General features: G+C 40.4%; 1 protein-coding gene and 1 pseudogene across 1 annotated transcript; both read left to right on the top strand.

Moving 5' to 3' along the window:
* Nucleotides 1-510: 510 nt before the first annotated feature.
* Nucleotides 511-1,101, top strand: LOC143855396 (uncharacterized). Its single transcript, XM_077365514.1, has 2 exons — nucleotides 511-633; nucleotides 682-1,101. Exons 1-2 carry the CDS (start codon nucleotides 511-513, stop codon nucleotides 1,099-1,101), a joined length of 543 nt encoding a protein of 180 aa, XP_077221629.1.
* A 2,934-nt stretch (nucleotides 1,102-4,035) lies between these two features.
* On the top strand, nucleotides 4,036-16,009 carry LOC143855395 (putative amino-acid acetyltransferase NAGS1, chloroplastic pseudogene; annotated as a pseudogene).
* Nucleotides 16,010-18,370: the final 2,361 nt, after the last annotated feature.

Genomic DNA, 18,370 nt, shown 5'->3' with positions numbered 1-18,370 from the left:
GTCCTTAAGAAACTCGTTTGTAAACCTGCTTGCTTTTCTATGCATCTCAGTCAGGAGCTCACTAGTTTTGCTTGAATTTGTTGCGTGGATGGCTTGATCTTTTGCTTCATTATGTATCTTGTTGTTTTGTAGGGTTGATAGAATAGTAGTAAAATTTAGTATAGACTCAAAGCACACTTGAGTTGTCGGACTCCACATAGAAGTCAGTCTTATTAAAAGGTGCGGTAAGGTGCTAAACTTCTCCCCATAAAAGAAAATATTCAAGGCCATGAAAGGAATAAACCCTTTTTAACTTGGTGAAAACAAATGCTGGTTAAAGGGAGGGGGATGAGGGAATTAAAGGGGCGCTGAATGTCGCAGCAGGGGGTTCTTACAGAAGTTCATAATGAAGAGTGTATTGGAACATTAGGGGATTGAGGTCTGAACGGAAGAGGATGGCGGTGAAAGGCGGTGAAAGATCTTGTTCGAATAAGAAGGCCAAACGTACTTGTGATCATCGAATCAAAGATGATGGGGATTACGGATAACCTTATAAATAACATTTGGGGTGGAACTGATCGGCAATGGGTGGCTATGGATGCGAGGAATACGGCGGGTGGTATCATACTGCAGATGGAGGAGCATTGGATCAGGGTACACACCCTTACGTTTAGATTTAATCTCCAATCATCTAATTCATAGTTTCTCATGAATGCGGTATATGGTCCGGTGAGAGCCCAGGGGAGAAAAGCTCTGTGGCCTGAATTGAAAAGAGTCAGCCAGCGATTTTCTGGTCTGTGGATTGTTGGCGGGGACTTCAACACTATTAGATTCCCGGAGGAAAAGAACCCGGTTGGCAGGATTACAACAAGTATGCGGAAGTTATCAGATTTCATTCTCGAACATGAACTGGTGGAGCTTCCGCTGGAGGGGGCTAGATATACTTGGACCAATAATCAGGACCGTTTGGTATTGAGGAGATTGGATCGCGTCCTAATCTCTATGGAGTGGGAGGAGCACTTTCAGCTAATCTCTCAACGAGCACTGCCACGTCCAATTTATGATCATAATCCCATATTAATTGAAATGTCGGAATTCTCGGGAGGACCTCAACCCTTCTGAATGGGTATGGCGCTATGTGATTCGGAGAAATTCGACGGTATGATACAAGGGTGGTGGAGCGAGAAGGAAGTAGTGGGCTGGAAAGGATTCGTAGTTTGCCAAAAGCTACGGTACCTTAATGGTCAAAGTTGAAACGAATGGCGAATGAGACGCACAAAGCTGAAACATTGTCAAATCTTGCCGAGCTGGACTAAGGAGGAAGATAATATACTGGGGCCCGATGATCTGCAATTACGCCTCAAGCTCAAAGTTCATTATGAGGAGATCATCCGAAGGGACGAGATTTCCTGGCGTCAGAAGTCAAGAGCTGTATGGCTGAAGGAGGGAGATAACAACACCAGATTTTTCCACAGGATGGCCAATGTACGGAGGCGTACAAATTATATCGGCAGTCTATTAGTGAGGGACGAGCTGGTTGAAGATCAGGCCCGGATTCGGGACACAATGGTGGAATACTACCAGAACCTCTACACACAGTCCAGAACATGGTGACCGAAGGTTGAAGGGCTACAATTTAAAACTATCTCCCTAGAAAGAAGAGCTTGGCTCGAAAGAGGCTTAACTATGTAAGAAGTTGAGGCAGCGCTCTCCATCATAAAGAAGGACAAAGCTCCTGGACCGGACGGATTCCCGATGGCTTTCTACCACTGGAATACCATCAAAGAGGAGGTTTTGAGGTTCATGAATGAATTTCACGAGAGGGGAAAAATCAATAAAGGGGATAATTCGATGTTCATAACACTAATACCGGAAAAGGTAGGTGCGGTGGAGATAAAAGATTACCGTCCTATTAATCTTGTTCACGGGCTATACAAACTATTAGCTAAGGTCCTCGCTGGTCGTATCTCAGCCTTTATGGGGGATATCATATCAAGCTACCAAGGCGCCTTTGTCAACAAAAGGCAGATTTTGGATGCCATTCTCATTGCAAACGAGGTTCTGGACTCTACCTAGAGGGATGGAAAACGTGGTGTTGTGATTAAGATGGATTTAGAATAGGCATATGATCACGTTGACTGGCAATTCTTGGACTACGTCCTTATGAAAATGGGTTTTGGAGATGATGGAGGGGATGGATGAGGACTTGTATCTCTTCAGCATCCTTATCAATACTCATCAATGGTACACCGTCGGGCTATTTCAGCAGCTCACGAGGGCTACGACAGGGTGACCCGCATTCTCCTTACCTATTTATAATGGTTGTAGAGCTATTAAGTCTACTTATCAACAAGGTAGAATCGAAATGATACATAAGGGGGCTCAAAATTAGTGGTCATTGCAGATGACACTCTACTACTGCTTGAGGATGATCCCAACCGAATGAAAAATGTAGAACGTATCTTCTGGTGGTTCGAGATTGTGTCGGGACTCAAGATTAATTTTGCAAAAAGTTCGGTTGCTGGGATTAATCTTGATTACGAATCTGTGTTAAACCATGCTATGGTACTAGGATGCTCAGTGGCTTAACTACCGATTTTGTACTTGGCTTTGTCCCTGGGTTATGGAATACTGAGAGCTCCGCAGTGGGACTCTGTAATTGAATGTGTTGAACGAAAGCTGGCAACCTGGAAGAAACAATACTTATCCATTGTGGCAGAATCACCCTCATCAAAGCTGCAATGGCAAATATGCCGGTATATTTTATGTCGATGTTTAAAGTTCCGGTGAAAGTGGCAGCGAGAATTGAGAAACTCCAGCAGGATATTTTATGGGAAGGGAGGGAGCATGGAAAAAGAAGCAAACACCGTGTAAATTGGGCAAAGGTATGTAAGTCACGGAGGAAAGGAGGTTTTGGAATTGGAAAGATTAAGTTGCGAAACATAGCTTTACTGGGTCAGTGGCTTTGGAGGTTAGGGGTGGGGAAGAACGCTCTATGGCATCAACTGATACGTGATAAGTATGGTTGCGGATGGGGAGAGTGGGAATGTGGAACCCCGGCGGCAGGCAAAGGTTCTGGTGTCTGGAAGTTTGTGACAAGTGCACAAACTCTTGTTCTACCTCATTTGCGATATAAAGCAGGCCGGGGGGATTCGATAAGATTTTGGGAGGACTTATGGCTGGGCGACCGTATACTTGCGGAAGAATACCCAAATTTATACCGAATTGCACAAAACCCGAAGGCTAGTATATCGGAATACCTGGCGAGAGGTGAAGGATATGTACATCATTTGTGGGATATCAGGCTCCGGTGTAACCTTAAGGATGTGGAGATTGGTATCTTTGCTTTGATGATTCAGAATCAATACGAGTGTTACCTATCCACATACGCAGAGGATGAATGGATCTGGGTACCTGATGCCCAAGGGGAATTCTCCCTCCGGTCTTTCTTCCGTCAATTAAATCGTGGGTATGGTGCAACCTTACAACAGGCAGCGATATGGCGCAACGCTGCACCTCCTCGGACACGGGGTTCACATAGACTGTGGCTCATAGATGTATCAATACGGGAGAGCGACTCAAGAGAAGAGGTTTTCACCTTGCAAATTGGTGTGTGCTTTGCCGGAATGAGTAAGAATCCCTGGATCACCTTTTCGCATTATGCTCGTTTATGTTTAGAATATTGATGTCTTTGTTTAAATTTTTCCTGGTGGATTGGGTTATGCAGAATCGTATATCGAAAATAATACTAAACTGGTGCGGAGCTTTTAATGGATGTTTAGGTCAGTCTCTATGTGGATGGCTTTTTCCTTATGTGACCATTTGGCACATATGGCTGGAGCGAAATTGCCGTATCTTCCAAAACAAAAGTAGGTCATGGTAACATCTAATACTGGACATTAAATTGTCGATTATTGCGTGGACCAAAAAAAGAATCCCTTATTCGGTGGGGAAAATACTGCGCCATTGGACTACGGTTATTTCAAAGAAAAAAGCATCTCAACGGATTACACCAAATGGATACCTCCCCTGATGGCTGGTTCAAGCTTAATTTCGATGGAAGCTCCCTCGGCAATCCAGGAAGAGCGGGCATTGGAGGCGTCTTTTGGAACGCTGAAGGACAAGTCCTTACGTCGTACTCCCGATTGTGATGCAAATGAGGCAGGCACTTCTATTTGGGTTAAAGTGGTGTGTGCAAAAGAATCTTGGGCCATCGATTATTGAGGGTGATTCTGCAAACACTATAGCATGGGCTACTGGCTGTTGCAGCGGGCCTTGGAAACTCCATCAGGCTCGATGCCATTCGTGACTTGATTCGAATCATCCACCCCTGATCAATCACCGAAGGAGATCTGCAAATACTTTGGCGGACCAGTTGGCAAAGGAGGGTTTCGATATCCCCATCCCACGCGTTATATTTTCTGGTGGGGCAGGGGTAATGTATTTTTTACTCCTTTTTTGTTGAAAATTGGAGAAAAAAAGAAAAAAGAAAAAAGAAAAAAGAAAAAAGAAAACAAATGCTGGTTGAAACAGTACTACAATGCAATTCACATTTCTATTTTTTTTTTTCTATAGTTTGGTTACACATGAAAATGATAAATTTTAGCAGCATTTTTATTTATAGAGACCTTAAATGTGACCTTAATGTTCCAGTAAACATTATCATAAAATTTCAACCAGAAATAGGTTGGAAGGAAAAAATTTCCTCTCTCTAAATCATTTGAAGGAAAAACCTTCCCAAGAAAAAATTTTCAATCAGAAATAGGTTTTTCCTGCAATCCAAACGGGGCGTAAGGTTTGTTTGTAGGGAAAAATATTCACCTGATGAGGAGAACGAGTCCTCAGTACCTGAGAAGGGACACAAAATCAAACAGAGACTCAACTTGATCTCAAAGCTTCTCCCTGATAATGGCATCCAAGCTCTATGTGAGAGAATAACTGTTTCTAAGTGAGTCGACACGGTTGTTATTGTAGATCAGATACGATGCGGTGAGCTTAAACCTGCTATTATACATCATAGAGAGCCCAACATCTCCTCTAGTGGAACCACTCCTTGGACTCTACAATGGCGAGTAAACCACTTCCAAATGTAGACACGTGGGTTTAACAAAGTGGCCTACTTGAATAGCTTGATTGTTCTACTTTTAATGGGCAAACGAATCTCCTCCAAATCACTCAAGTGGATATCCTACATAGAGTACACATCATGCTATTATTGTAGAGAGTTTAGACTCCCCAGGGGAAGTGACGGGAATTATTCTCGAGTTCACATTATCATCCAGTGGGCCAATCCACCTTGTAAGTAATAGTAGGCAACTCATACAAGCATACACGCTCCATTCTCAACATTCATTGGTCCATAGAGACCTCAATCACTTGTCATTTGGGCACTAAGAGCCATATTAGCATACAAAGTAGAGGTTTGGTAGGCCCACACATGTGATTTAGATTAAAAACCAAGTGCGGTGATAAATTCACCCACTTCTAGGATAAATTCACCTCCTTTTCACCTTTTAACCGGTTGTGAAGCGGAAAACCGACTCTCTCTCTCTCTCTCTCTCTCTCTCTCACACACACACACACAAACTGTACACATCCTCACAACTTTCCCTCATAAATTTGGTAGCGACATTTGTGTGGATTCACGATAACTATAGAGTAACTTCGACTACTTAAGATAAGAGTTGCTGAATATCAAGAATGGGAGATAAACCAGACTTGAAATCAATTTATTATTATTTAGATCAAGAATAGTCGCCTTCAATATATGATGAATATTCGGATGATAGATATTTAATTATTGCTAAAACTTCAAAACCACCGGTCCAATTGGTGAATGCCACCACTAGGGTTGCTCCCGGAATTTCCCTTCACTATATCACCAAGTTCGGTTGCACCCGAAGGGCCTGATTTCTGCTCGTCATTAGCTTTTGATGGTGAGAAAATTATCAGTGAATGACTTGAAGCAATAATTGATGTGCCCGATGAAATCATGAACAAAAATTCAAAAGAAATCGGATCCGGCAACATATTAGGTGAACATATGAATATTGAAAAGATTGATGAATGAAAAAAAAATATTACATCAATTTTTTGTCAATTTATACCGATCCATTCTTATTAGATCTTACATTGAAGCCTACAACGGATGCTCGTGAATTCAAGCTTGTTCAAGATCAGAGCAAATTATCTTTTCATCTTGGAGATTATAATCAAGGCTTTATCCCTGAGAGTATTTTTTTTAAAAAAGAAAGTAACAATATATTCCAGAGAAAAGCGGTTACAACTGGGACGAGCCAACCAAAAGGCAACATCCGCCCACAAAAATAAAAATCAATTTACAATAAACATTTCAAGAGTTCTGAAACCCATACAACCACAGAGGATAAAGAAACACCCTCGTTAGCTAACAAGTCTGCCTTAGAGTTCGCCGATCTTCTTTTATCTACAAGTTGAGGATGTAACACCGATACCAAATCCCGGATTTCTAATAGAATATTGGAAAGACGCCATGGACCACTCGACCGATTTGAGGCCCAAGCAATGGCATTTGATGAATCTCTTTCTATTATCAAAGGTCCTAAATTGTGATCCACATACCATTTCAGACCGAAAAGAAGCGCTCTTACTTCCGCTTCATTGGCATCATAGATCCCCGACGGAGCCGAATAAGACATGAGAGAACGGTTGTCCGAATCCCTTAAGATGCCCTCGAAACCAGCCACGCCAGGTTACCTCTGGAACAACCGTCAAAATTGATTTTAAAATAACCTTCTGGAAGGGACACCATTTCGGTTTATGTAATACCCTTCGCCTTTTTTCCGTCAGCAGCACCTTCCACCTCCTCAGTGCAACACCCGGAGGATAAGGTAATATACCCTTAGCGCGGGACCATGCTAGAATATAAATCTTGATCTCGAGAATTAACAGATACGATGATTTTTTTTATCGCAAAAAGACCCTGCTGTTATGCTCCTTCCAGATATGCCACATAGAACAGCGTACGGTAATGCCATTCAGAGTTCATGACCTAAGCATCCATTAAAAGCACAACTCCAGCTTTCCATTTCCATTGAAATGTCATTCCGGAATACCCAAGACATACCAAAAAGTCTGAGTAGCGTCGACCATTATCTTGAGAGTTTTAGTTGTTGAATGTATCAAAGTCCTTTGATACTTTGAAACTTGACGATGATTTTTTTTTTTTTGAGCCAAGGATGAATGATAGAAGTGAAAACCACCAAGAATATGCAGTTTGTCATGGACTACAACGTATGGAACAACTGCCTTCTTCTTCAAGTTCGTCAACTTATTTGCATCATACTTTTGAGACATCAAATCTTGTTCTTTTGGCTTGATTTTAGTATCATTTTTTGTTTATCTATCTAATGAGCCCAATATCACGTGATTTGGATGTGATTTGATGATCTTATGAGCAATTTATGAATGTAGTACATGTCTATTACAAATTTTTTTATTTTAGGTTATTTAACTCACGTTTTTAGCTTTTATTTAGGTTACCTTAGATGGACAAATGCGATTAGTTGTTTGGGGTCATATGTTAGCTTTTAGGATTTCTTTTTTCTTATAAATAGATGTTATCAAAGTATTGTAATGGACTTCTTTGAATTATTGAATGAACATTGGCCTTTAGGCTTTTAAGTTCTTTGAGAACTTGTGAGTTGCTACGATGAGCCTATGCAGGAGTATTTTCTAGTTTTGCTTTGAAAAATTTGACTTCTACAAGATCAAAGTAAATATCATCCCCTTTGACAGTGATCAAAGTGTTCTATCCCCTGCAACACTAATTAAAGGACCCTTTTTATTTTTTTTTATTTTTATCTATTTTGCCTCAACTACTACACACCGAGGAACTTTCGAGTTTTTTGGACCGCATCATTTTCTTCCCAGGGTCACTCCTTTGTACTGTGAAAATGAGTATCCATAAATACGCTAGGATTTGCCCCAGGGAAGAAAGGAGATCGAATATATTACTTCCCAATAAAAAAGGGCGATTTCCAAAATTTAATATGTTCGGTAATTGTTTCACAGGCAGAGAGACTGGTAGAAAAAATAAATGTATACCAGTGGATTTAAATGACTGCCAGTACATGCATGATGTTTTTCCGACGAACAAACAACCGCCGGCAAAGAATGGATTTATGAAGTCTCTCTGGTGGATTCTTGTTACTGCGGCTAAAAAAAAGTGATTGCAGCCGGTATATGTATGCAGTTTTACCGGCAGATAGAAAAAAGGCGGGTAAAAGCAGATTTACTGGTGGTTTTTGTTCGCCGAAAAAACTCATAGTTTTTGTAGTGATTCCTAAATAAGTAGTTTTTGAGTGTTGAGTTGGGCACCTTTGATGATTTTTCTTCAGTTTAGTTGGAAAGTCTAAAAGTTTCAGACCATGTAGAACCAAAATTCCCGGGGTTGAGTGATGCAGGAGCATCTCGCTAGATCAACGGTCCTTGTCGATTCTTGCCAAGATTTCAATTTTGGAAAAGTTTCTAATCATGTTTAGCATGTTTCTAAATTTTACTTTAGAAATGATTTCTAAATCAATTAGAAATTTCCCATTTAAAAGCTCATGGAAATTAGGAATATTCCAAAATTAACCAAAGCGAATTTAGCTATTGCCAATGATAAATTGCCCAGCAAGGCATCTCTTGCCTTTTTACTTGGTTGCCATTTAAAAATTGGCAAGTAGCTAAAATTGTTAGAAGGATTGGGAAGATTTCATTTCTTTTATTATAGTTTCTACTTTTATATAGTTGAGAATAAGAAGTTTCCTTGTTTAGCTATTTAGTATAGACATTTCTTTAGCTACCATAGAAACTAGCTAAGTTATATTAGCAAGATTCCTTTCTTTTATGTTTTGTTTCCATGTAGCACAAGTGGTGGGCATGCACTTGTTTATTTTGTCTTCTTTTCTATTTTCAATTACAATTGTAATAGGAACCAATTATTATATATACAAGAATGTAATAGAAAATGAGTTGGTTTGTGACAATTAAAGTATTGAATGAAAAGTGTTCTTCTCTTTTGGAGAAAAGATGTTTTTTACACTTCTTTCTTTGAGTTTCCCTCCAACTTGGGTTAGCTTTTTGAGCAATCATCGCCGTTATGGATCGCACGACCTTCCGGCTTCATTGAGTCCCTTGAATGTGGCTCCATCTTATATGGCGTGGTGAATGATCTCATGGTCCCATGACATACAACAGGACCAGATTCAACTAATTTGATGGCTTTGCTTAAAATAGAACCTTATTTGTTTTGTTACTTTGAAAAGTATTGCTTCCTCAACAGATTAAAAAAAAACAAAAAACAAAAAACAAAAGACCTGCATTCTATCCTTATCTTGTATGATTTCAATATCTTAAGGCCTTCTGGGATACATCTAAACTCATTTGCAGATAGTCTTAAGTGCAAATCGTTTTGAAATTAAATAGTCTTTTAGAGTGATGATATTTTCACTCCCCGCATTACTTGCACGCTCCCCTTATAACGTGATTTGACATAAAGTTGCCCACTTTTTACGTCAAATCAGGTTATAAGGGGAGCGTGCACGTAATGCCGCAGGGGGAGTGAAAATATCATCTTCCTAGTTTTATTCGCAAATAAAATTTTGGCGTCATCCAAAAAGGCTCTTATTTATTTATTATTGGGAAATGATATCTGCGCCAAGGTGTTTCGATAAACAAGGCTCTACTTGTTTGTCGTGTAGTATTTAAAGGGATTTCAGAGGTTATCAAAAAGCTCTTTAAACCCTTTAAATACTACATGACTGACAAACAAGTGGAGAGCATGTTTGACTAAACACCTTAGCGCAGATATCATTTCCCTTTTTATTGAGTGCCTCTAGAACTATCATGTCGTTAGTCTTCCTTCCCGATGATATCATGTTTTTTTTTTTTTTTTTTTTTATCGTGCACAACACAGAAGCAGTCCCTTCGAAGTAGACTTAGAAGAACTAAAATTGTCAAAGATTTTGAATGGGCTGTCATCACGTTGGTGAACATGATCAGCACTTATTGGACGAAATTGCCCTTCGCAAGTGATGGGTTGTTTCTGCATTTACATCAATCTGAAAAAACGTTTATTGGGAATTTATGACTAAAAAATGTTTATTGAGAATTTATCAAGGGCAATGATATTTTCAACCCCTGCAGTACTCATAAGCCCCCCTTATAACATGATTTGACGAGAACAGCGGGTCAACTTTAAGGCTTTTTGACATCAAATCATGTTTTCAGGAGGCGCATGCGTATTGGCCGCGCGGGGGGTAGGGGTAGGGTGGGTGTGTGTGTGTGTTAAAATATCATCTCCCTTTGTCAAAATGGAAATGACATGTCCACCTCCCTTTGCTTCGTCCTTCCCTAAAAATGATTACATTTCCATATCCTTCACATATTAGGAAAAGACAAACAGAAGGTATATCAAAATGGTGAGAAAGGGGTGGAAATATCATTTCCAAAAATTAAATCATTGGTTTGTTTTCTATAATAGCATACAGGTAGCATATTCCAAGTTGATGTTCAACAATAAAAACTGGAGTAATTTACAAAAAAAATTACATGATCCTTCTGAAACGACAGGTGGATGGCGGTTTATTTAGTTTCACGTCTGCTTGGGGCCATATGATGAAAAAGACCAAAATATCCTCTTCTTCTTTTCTATTTTTTTTTGTTTTTCATCCCCACCACCATTGGTCATTGCTGCAACTTTGGAAGAGGAAGAGATTGTTAGAGCTTTTCGAAATATTTTGGGTCAAGTCAAAATATTTGAAAGGGCTTGATCAAAATAAAAGAAAAATAAAACAGATTCTCAAACAGGGCCGGTTGACTGCGGATTGGAATATGGAAATGTATATGATTTCCAGAAAGGTATGGCAGGTCGACCGCGGTAGCTCGGTTGACCACAGTTCTTTGGATCGGGAAAAAAAAAAAAAAAAAGTCCAAAAGCTCAACGGCGGGCGACCGGGCTTATCCCGGTCGACCGCGGCTGGGCGAAAATCTATCCGTTGGAAAAAAATGGACACATCTTTTCACTTCTTCTTTTGAATCTCTTCGCGTCATTTTGCTTCCCAACAGTTATGGATGATTTCAAACTCAAGGGACACTTTATGGATGACCAAATTGCTTATATTGCAGAGAGGTGCGATCTAATGGCCGTTATACAAACCAATCTAAATAGTACTTTGGAGAGGTACTTTGAAGGGATACTTTTCACATTGAAAAGACATCTATGGTTCTATAAAAAGATCAGAAAATCTGTCATTTGATAGCTATTGCTGGATCTTTCTCTTGAAATCCCCTATTCTCTTGTTTTTAAAGTTTGAGTTTTATACAAAACAATGCTCTAAATACAGTTTTTTTGCAGAAACAGTTTTTAGTGAATTTCTCTAACGCTTGTAATTCTCAAAGGGCGTTTTGAGTTTGATTCCGCTTGTGCAAAGCGTCGTCAAACATCTGTAGGATATTCGTACAAGGCTTCATTGTATCTTGGAGGCAATTCGCGGATCCTTTTTGCACACTATTAGTGGGGGCGAAATTTGTCCTATGGAAAACGATTACGCTTCTTGAACCATCATTACTTATTGATCTTAAATCTTCATCAATACCAGATCCCACCAACAGAGATGAGGTTGCTCCTCTAGCTCAATGGTAAAGACTGTGTTCTTCAACTCTGAGGTCGGTGGTTCAATCCCCTTACCTACCATACAAAAGAGGAAGAGGAAGAGTAAGGAGAGGATTAAGAAGAAAAAGAGGAGGATGAACATGAAAAGGAAAGAAGAAAAATTGAGAAGGAAGAAGGAAAAAATGGAAGACGCTGGAAAAAATGAAGTAGAAGAGGAAGTAAAAAAGAAGAAGCGGTCAAAGTTGGGGTCGAATCAGTCAAAGTTGGGGTTAGCTGTTAAATTTTGGGGTTGAATTGGGAAAAATTAGCATCGACTCAAAAAAGTTGGGGTCAACTTGTTAAAAGTTGGGGTCGAGTCATCAATAGTTGGTGTCGACTCAGAAGAAGTCAGGGCCAATCCATTAAGTTGACTCTGAAAATGTTGGTGTCAAGAAGGAAAAGTTGGGCTCGACTAGAAAAAGTTGGGGTCAAACCCAACTTTTGCTGGTTGACTTCAACTTTTGCCAGTCGACCCCAAGGTTTAGCTAGTCGAAGATAACAAAAGCTAGTCAACCCCAACTTTTAGCAAATCAACCCACAATTTTGTTAGTCAATCCCAACTTTGACTAATTCTTCTCTTTTCCTTCTTTTCCATTTTTTCAGTGACTTCAATTATTTCCGGAATCGATTCTTCTTCTTTCTTTTTCTTCTTCTTCCTCCTCTCTTCTTCTTCCTTTTCCTCTTCTTCTTCCTTTTCCGAGTTGGAGAAATGGGTGGGAGATGGAAAAGGAGACAAAATTAGAGGGTATTTTGGTCATTCTCATTTTACGGTGTCGGGCGGATGTTAAATCAAATAAACTGCCATCCTCTGTTATTCCAGAATTATCACGTAATTCTATAGTAAATTACCTTAAAAACTATATTAACATATCAATAATGCCAAAAAATTAAATATTGAAAATACAAAATTACCCGATGATGACGCCCAAAATCCGACCTCACGTACTAGCTTGGTGGAGCCTGTGATCCTGCGTTCACAGAGAAAGCGTCAGTGGGCCCGGAGTTGTGGCTCCGGACAGCCACTTCGACATTCAAGTTAGAGATGGGCACACATATAAGAGGCGAAGAATAAATGAGAGGGCCAAGACAAGTTACTAATGAAAATGAAGTAGTTGGATCCTTTACTTGAGTGTGTAGGTGTCCTTTTATAGGGGAGGAGACACGTGATGTCTGAGTCGCGCATCATGCGCTTGATTCTTGCCCTCACAGTGGCATAACAGATGGCGGTTACGGTCGTGGGAGCGCGATGTCCGGATATCCTGGGTGGGGATGGCGCATAACGTGTCCTGGCGGGATGTTTCGAATTCGTGAAGGGCGCGCTTTAGCTTAACGGAGGGCAGTTATGGTTGCGGGAGCATGATATCCGGATATTTTGGGCGGGGATGGCGCATAACATGTCCTGGCGGGACTTACTCAATTCATACAGGGCGCGCTTTAGCCTACCGGAGGGTGGTTTTGGTTATGGGGAGGTTGTTAGAGGGCGAGACCTCCGCGATCGTGTCTAATATTCTTCGTACGTCAGTATCGAACGTTTGGAGAGTCATCATGGTGCGAGACGCGGACTTTGAGGGAGAGTTGGAGGGATTCATTGGAAAAGAGGGTACCCTCCGTTTGTCGAATCTTTAGGGCATTCTGAGGTTAAATAGTAATGGCTTCGGAGGTTGTTTGGTATCGATCCTGCTATAATTGCAAGCTGCTGTAGACACCCCATTTTGACCGTGCCCTAAACCATCCAATTTTGTGTAAAACCCCATCAAATGAATGAATTAGGGTCCTCAAATTTCACCCTAAGCTAGGTTAAGGTGCCACCAAGGTCCCTGCTAAATTTCAGCCCAATCCGAGCAAAATTACCAAATAAGAAGAGCGAAATAAGGAGCGCAATCTTATCTAAGCTTCACCCCAAAATTCCATGTATTTGAAGGGAAATTCAGGTTAATCTAAAACTCTAGGTGCCCATGACCACATTTTTGAAAACCTTAGAATCTCAGGAATCCCCTTGCAAAATTTCAGAAAATTCCGCCAAGAAATTGCACTAAAAGACAGAGTAAGTTGGTGCAATTATCAAGTATTAGGGGGGTGAATTAGTCTGTTGAAATCGCACATTTGTGCAGATATGAACTATCAAAAATTCTTATAAATACCTGTTAATCCTTATTAAAAAAAAAGAAAATTCGCAGAGGAGAGAAACAGAGAGCGAGAGAGTTTTTCCCCAAATCCACTAGCCCCGAGCAGATTCGATCATCTTCTCCGGCGAGGAGCGATTTTTTCGGCCATTTCTTATATAGATCCAAGATCCGAGGTGTGCAAGGGAGAGAGCTCATTTTCCAGATCTGAAAAACACAGAGAGAGAGAGAGATTTCCGGTCATCTTCTCCGGTGGTTTTTCTCTGCTCCGGCCATCAATTTCCGGTGGATCTTTTCTTCTCCGATTAGCCTCTCCTTTAGGTGTGTTTAACATAGATCTTCACTCTTTTCTTGCTGTGGATCTTAGAAACCCTAAGCTTCTTATTTGTTGTTTTAACTCTAACATTTTACTTCATCTTCTCCGGTAAACCCTACCGGATTCCGGTCACTTTTGCAGAGTTCCTTCACCTTTTTCTCTGATTCATTGATAGCTTTAGATTTATTTTCCTTTAAACCCTAGATCTAAAACTATTTCTCTTTCTAAACCTTAGATCAACATCTGTTAACCTTGTTTTCTTAGCCGTTCAATTTATCTTTCCTTTATTGTCAAAAATCTTAGATCTGTATTGTTTTGATTATCTGAAACTTGATCCCATTGATTTTGGTAAGATCTGCCGGAATTCAGCCATCTAATAGCAGATTTGATCACGCTGTAGCTATTTTTTCTTATTTTTTTATAAAGTAAGATCCAATTGATTCAGTTGAAGAAAAAATGAAGAAGAATTGAATTGTTTCAATTGGAGATTTTGCTTTGATCCGGTCATCTTTACCAAATTTCCTTGTTAATGGCTGTAATTCTTAAAATTCTGTTGTGATTTGGCCTCTGCAACTATTATCGCCAACGATTCTGCATACATTTGGAGTTTTCGTGGAAGAAAAATCAGAATAGAAGGTTTACAGGGAAGAGATTAGTGGAAAGAGCATTAAGAGAAGAGGAGTCGTTGGAGGTATTGACCATGGAGCAACAGGTGAAGTAAAGAAAGTAGATGTTTCCCGTATACGCAAGAGGCTTGATGGAGGCTGTATAGTAATAATACAGATTTGCTAATCCGAAAGCGAGCTGAGCAAAGTGAAGTAGCTGCCAACTATGTTAAGGCTGTTGGTGAAGAGGATATTGTTTATCCAGGATATCTCGATACGAATGTGACTAGCATTCTTCATCTGAATGGGAAAGGTTTCAATGAAAGGTACAATACAACATTTCAAAATGGTTTTGGTTTTGATAATGGGAATGGGCTGTGGTCTGGTGAGCAGGGATTTGCTATTGGAGGTGAGGAACGATGTAGCAGATTAAATGGTTACCTTTCAGAATTGGCTGCTGCGGCTTTCGTTTGCAGAGGTGGTGTTCAAAGAGGTCATTTAGTAGATGGTACTCTTCATGGATCTTTATTATTGGAGTTATTTACAAGAGATGGAGTTGGGACAATGGTGGCTAGTGATGTTTATGAAGGAACACAGATGGCTAGGGTTACAGATATCCCTGGAATAAGACAACTTATACGTCCATTAGAAGAATCTGGTGCATTGATTTGAAGAACCAATGAAGAGCTGCTCGAAGCCGTTGATTCCTTTATCGTTGGGGAGAGAGAAGGTTCAATCATTGCATGCGCCGCTCTTTTCCTTTTCTTTGAGGACAGGTGTGGAGAGGTTACTTCTATTGCTGTGTCCCCTGAATGCCGTGGACATGGACAAGGAGACAAACTTCTAGACTACATTGAGAAGAAGGCATCATCCCTTGGAATGGAAAATCTTTTTCTGCTTACAACAAGGGCTGAAGACTGGCGCTGTCCATCTCACTGTTAGAAAATACCATGTCTGATTTTATATGCTATTAAAGTGGGTGGTGAATCAAGAGCGGAGCTGAGCGTCATGATCTACTATCCAAAAGAGGCTTACATGGACAGATCTGGATCTTTTGAACAATGAAACAGAGTTACAGACTCTTTCCGAGGGGTTTTCAATCAATGTCACCAGATCTGGTGATATCTTGGTGTTGAGCGGAATTCTGGTCATCTTTCTAGACATGTATTACGGTGAATTGCTCGTCGTTCATGGCCTTCTCCAGGTACTAACAGCACAGGTATATCTAAACCAGTCTAATGATTCTTTCTCTGGTATTCATGGATATGACAAGGACAAGTTCTTGGATTATGCTGAATTAGGACATTAATTGTCTTGATCTGTAAGTTCTTTGCCGTTTTTCTATTTGAGGTTAGATCTATGGCCTCCTTTGTCTTGATTCTTGATAAATTGAAGAATACTGTCACAGTAAATGTATAAAGATTCAATTTCAATTTTTTTTTCAAAGGGCGATGAAGGCGCTAGCCCAAGCCCATCCTTAGGGGGACTCACCATATCATGGTAGTACCCTCTTTCTTCTTCTTCTTCCCTCTTTAGGTAGAGAATTGCTTAGACATTTAAACACTAGTAGCCCTTTCTTTACAAAGGGCGATGAAGGCGCTAGCACAAGCCCATCATTAGGGGACTTGCTCAGTCCAAGTAGCACTCCCCTCTTTACTTAAAAGACTTGTCCAGTCTTTTAAGTGTGTATCCCTTGTATATTAGAAACCCATTCATTGCACGGGCAATGAAAGAGATATCTGGAGTCCCTCTCTTTTTGGAGACTTGCTTAGTCTCATTGACACCTCTCCTTGTCTCATTTCTTATTTTTTTAGACTTACTCAGTGTTTAGAAACCCTTATGATTTGTCCTCTCATTGCAAGGGCAATGAAGGAGTTATCCAGAGCTTACCCTTTTAGAGAGACATGCTTTGTCTCGTAGGAAAGCTTACCTTCAGGGAGACAGGCTATGTCTCATGCAGAGAATGTTGTATCCTTTAGAGACAAGCTTTGTCTCATTAGTGAGTTCATCCCTAGGAGATATGCCATGTCTCATTAGCACATCTCTTAGAGTCATTTGTTTGAAAGTTAGTCCTTTAGCATAGGAGTTTGTCCATCCCTAGGAGATATGCCATGTCTCATTAGCACCTCTCTTAGAGTCATTTGTTTGAGAGTCAGTCCTTTAGCATAGGAGTCTGTCCTTAGCCAGAGAGTCAGTCTTTCAGGAGTCTGTCCTATCATCATAGGGGTTAGATTTCTTTCCAACCTCTCATCAAATCATGTGATTTTTATCCACTCTTGCAAGGTATAGGATGCTGTCCAACCCTTGCAGAGTCGTGATTCTATTTTTTCCCCCGCAAAGCATAGGATGCTGTCCAACCTTTGCAGGATATCAGGAGTCTGTCCTCCCCTTATGATGATAGGATTTTGTCCTCTTGAGTCAAAAATAACAAAAACACTTGAAAAACTGAAAATCTCAAAAGTATTGAGTCTTTAAGAGTAGTTAGGAAAATTTGTTCCGAACTACGTTGGCTTGATCCCTTTCCACGGGGTACGTAGTGCAGATTGGGATCTTTATCCCAGGTCCAGCCAAACCTTTAAAAATAAACATTTCAAACCTTTCTCAAGATACAAAAATCTTCAAAACTTTTTCAAAAAGATCTTCCCCTAGAGTTAGGAGTCTGTCCTAGATATTTGGGGTGTTTTAGAGTTAGGAGGCTGTCCTGATTTGCATTGATATGGTGTGTCCTGTCGTGTGAGTGTCCCTAGAGTTAGGAGGCCCCGAGTCGATCGGTTAGACATTTAGTCGAACCGATGGCTAGACTAGGAAGCATATAGTCAGCCCATGGTTTTCATTAGGTTGCACAGCCTAGATACACATAGGATGTAGGGCCCACCTGGATTAGCTTAAGGCTAAACAACTTGCATTAGTTAGGGCATATAGAGAGTCTTAAAAATTACAATTCACTTGAACTAAAGCAATTGTATAAAAAACTTTAAAAATCAGTCGAGTTTAGTGGAATGGAGTCTAGGATAGTGGTTCTAGATGGTTAGACATCGTAGTTTAGAATAGGTCATCGAACTACGTTGACTCCGATTCTTCCCGAGGCCGGGATACGTAGAGCAGCTGGGATGGACGACCATCTTGGTCCGAGTGAAGTCCTGCATTAGAGTTTTAGGATTTGTCTTGTTGAGTCGTGTATAGAATTGATTTGTGTTGTGTGTTTTGATGTGTTTTCTTACTTTCATGTACAGATCCTATACCTTTAGCTGTAGCATGCATGTGTTTGCACACCAGAACTCAGACACCAATTAGGTATGACATTCATAACCTAGTTATTCTCAGGTGACACTTATTTCGTTTATTTCGTGTGTGTTTATTATTAATCTCCGAGACATGCATGATTAGATAGACGTCTTCTCGGAGATATTCGTTCCCATTTCATATGACTTTTGCTCAAAACTCTTCAAAATAAAAAATAAATGGCATAAAAGACCAGGTGCTCGCACTTGGGCGGACGAGGTGCTCTTCGGACCTTCCAAATTCGTAACCAGGCACGAACCTTCTTTTTATATCTCTGGTTATCCGTTGCAACAGAGTATAGTATGGGATCCTTGGCCCACTTCCTTGGATGGCGACTCTTCTTTGTTTAAGGTACGCCTCGAATCTGGGCTAGTCCCCGAATCGAGAG

This window comes from Tasmannia lanceolata, unplaced genomic scaffold (assembly GCF_043159265.1).
Source record: "Tasmannia lanceolata isolate RefF3 unplaced genomic scaffold, GAP_Taslan_0.1 ptg000021l, whole genome shotgun sequence".
Lineage (NCBI taxonomy): Eukaryota > Viridiplantae > Streptophyta > Magnoliopsida > Canellales > Winteraceae > Tasmannia > Tasmannia lanceolata.
This window is presented reverse-complemented; position numbering and strand designations above follow the sequence as displayed.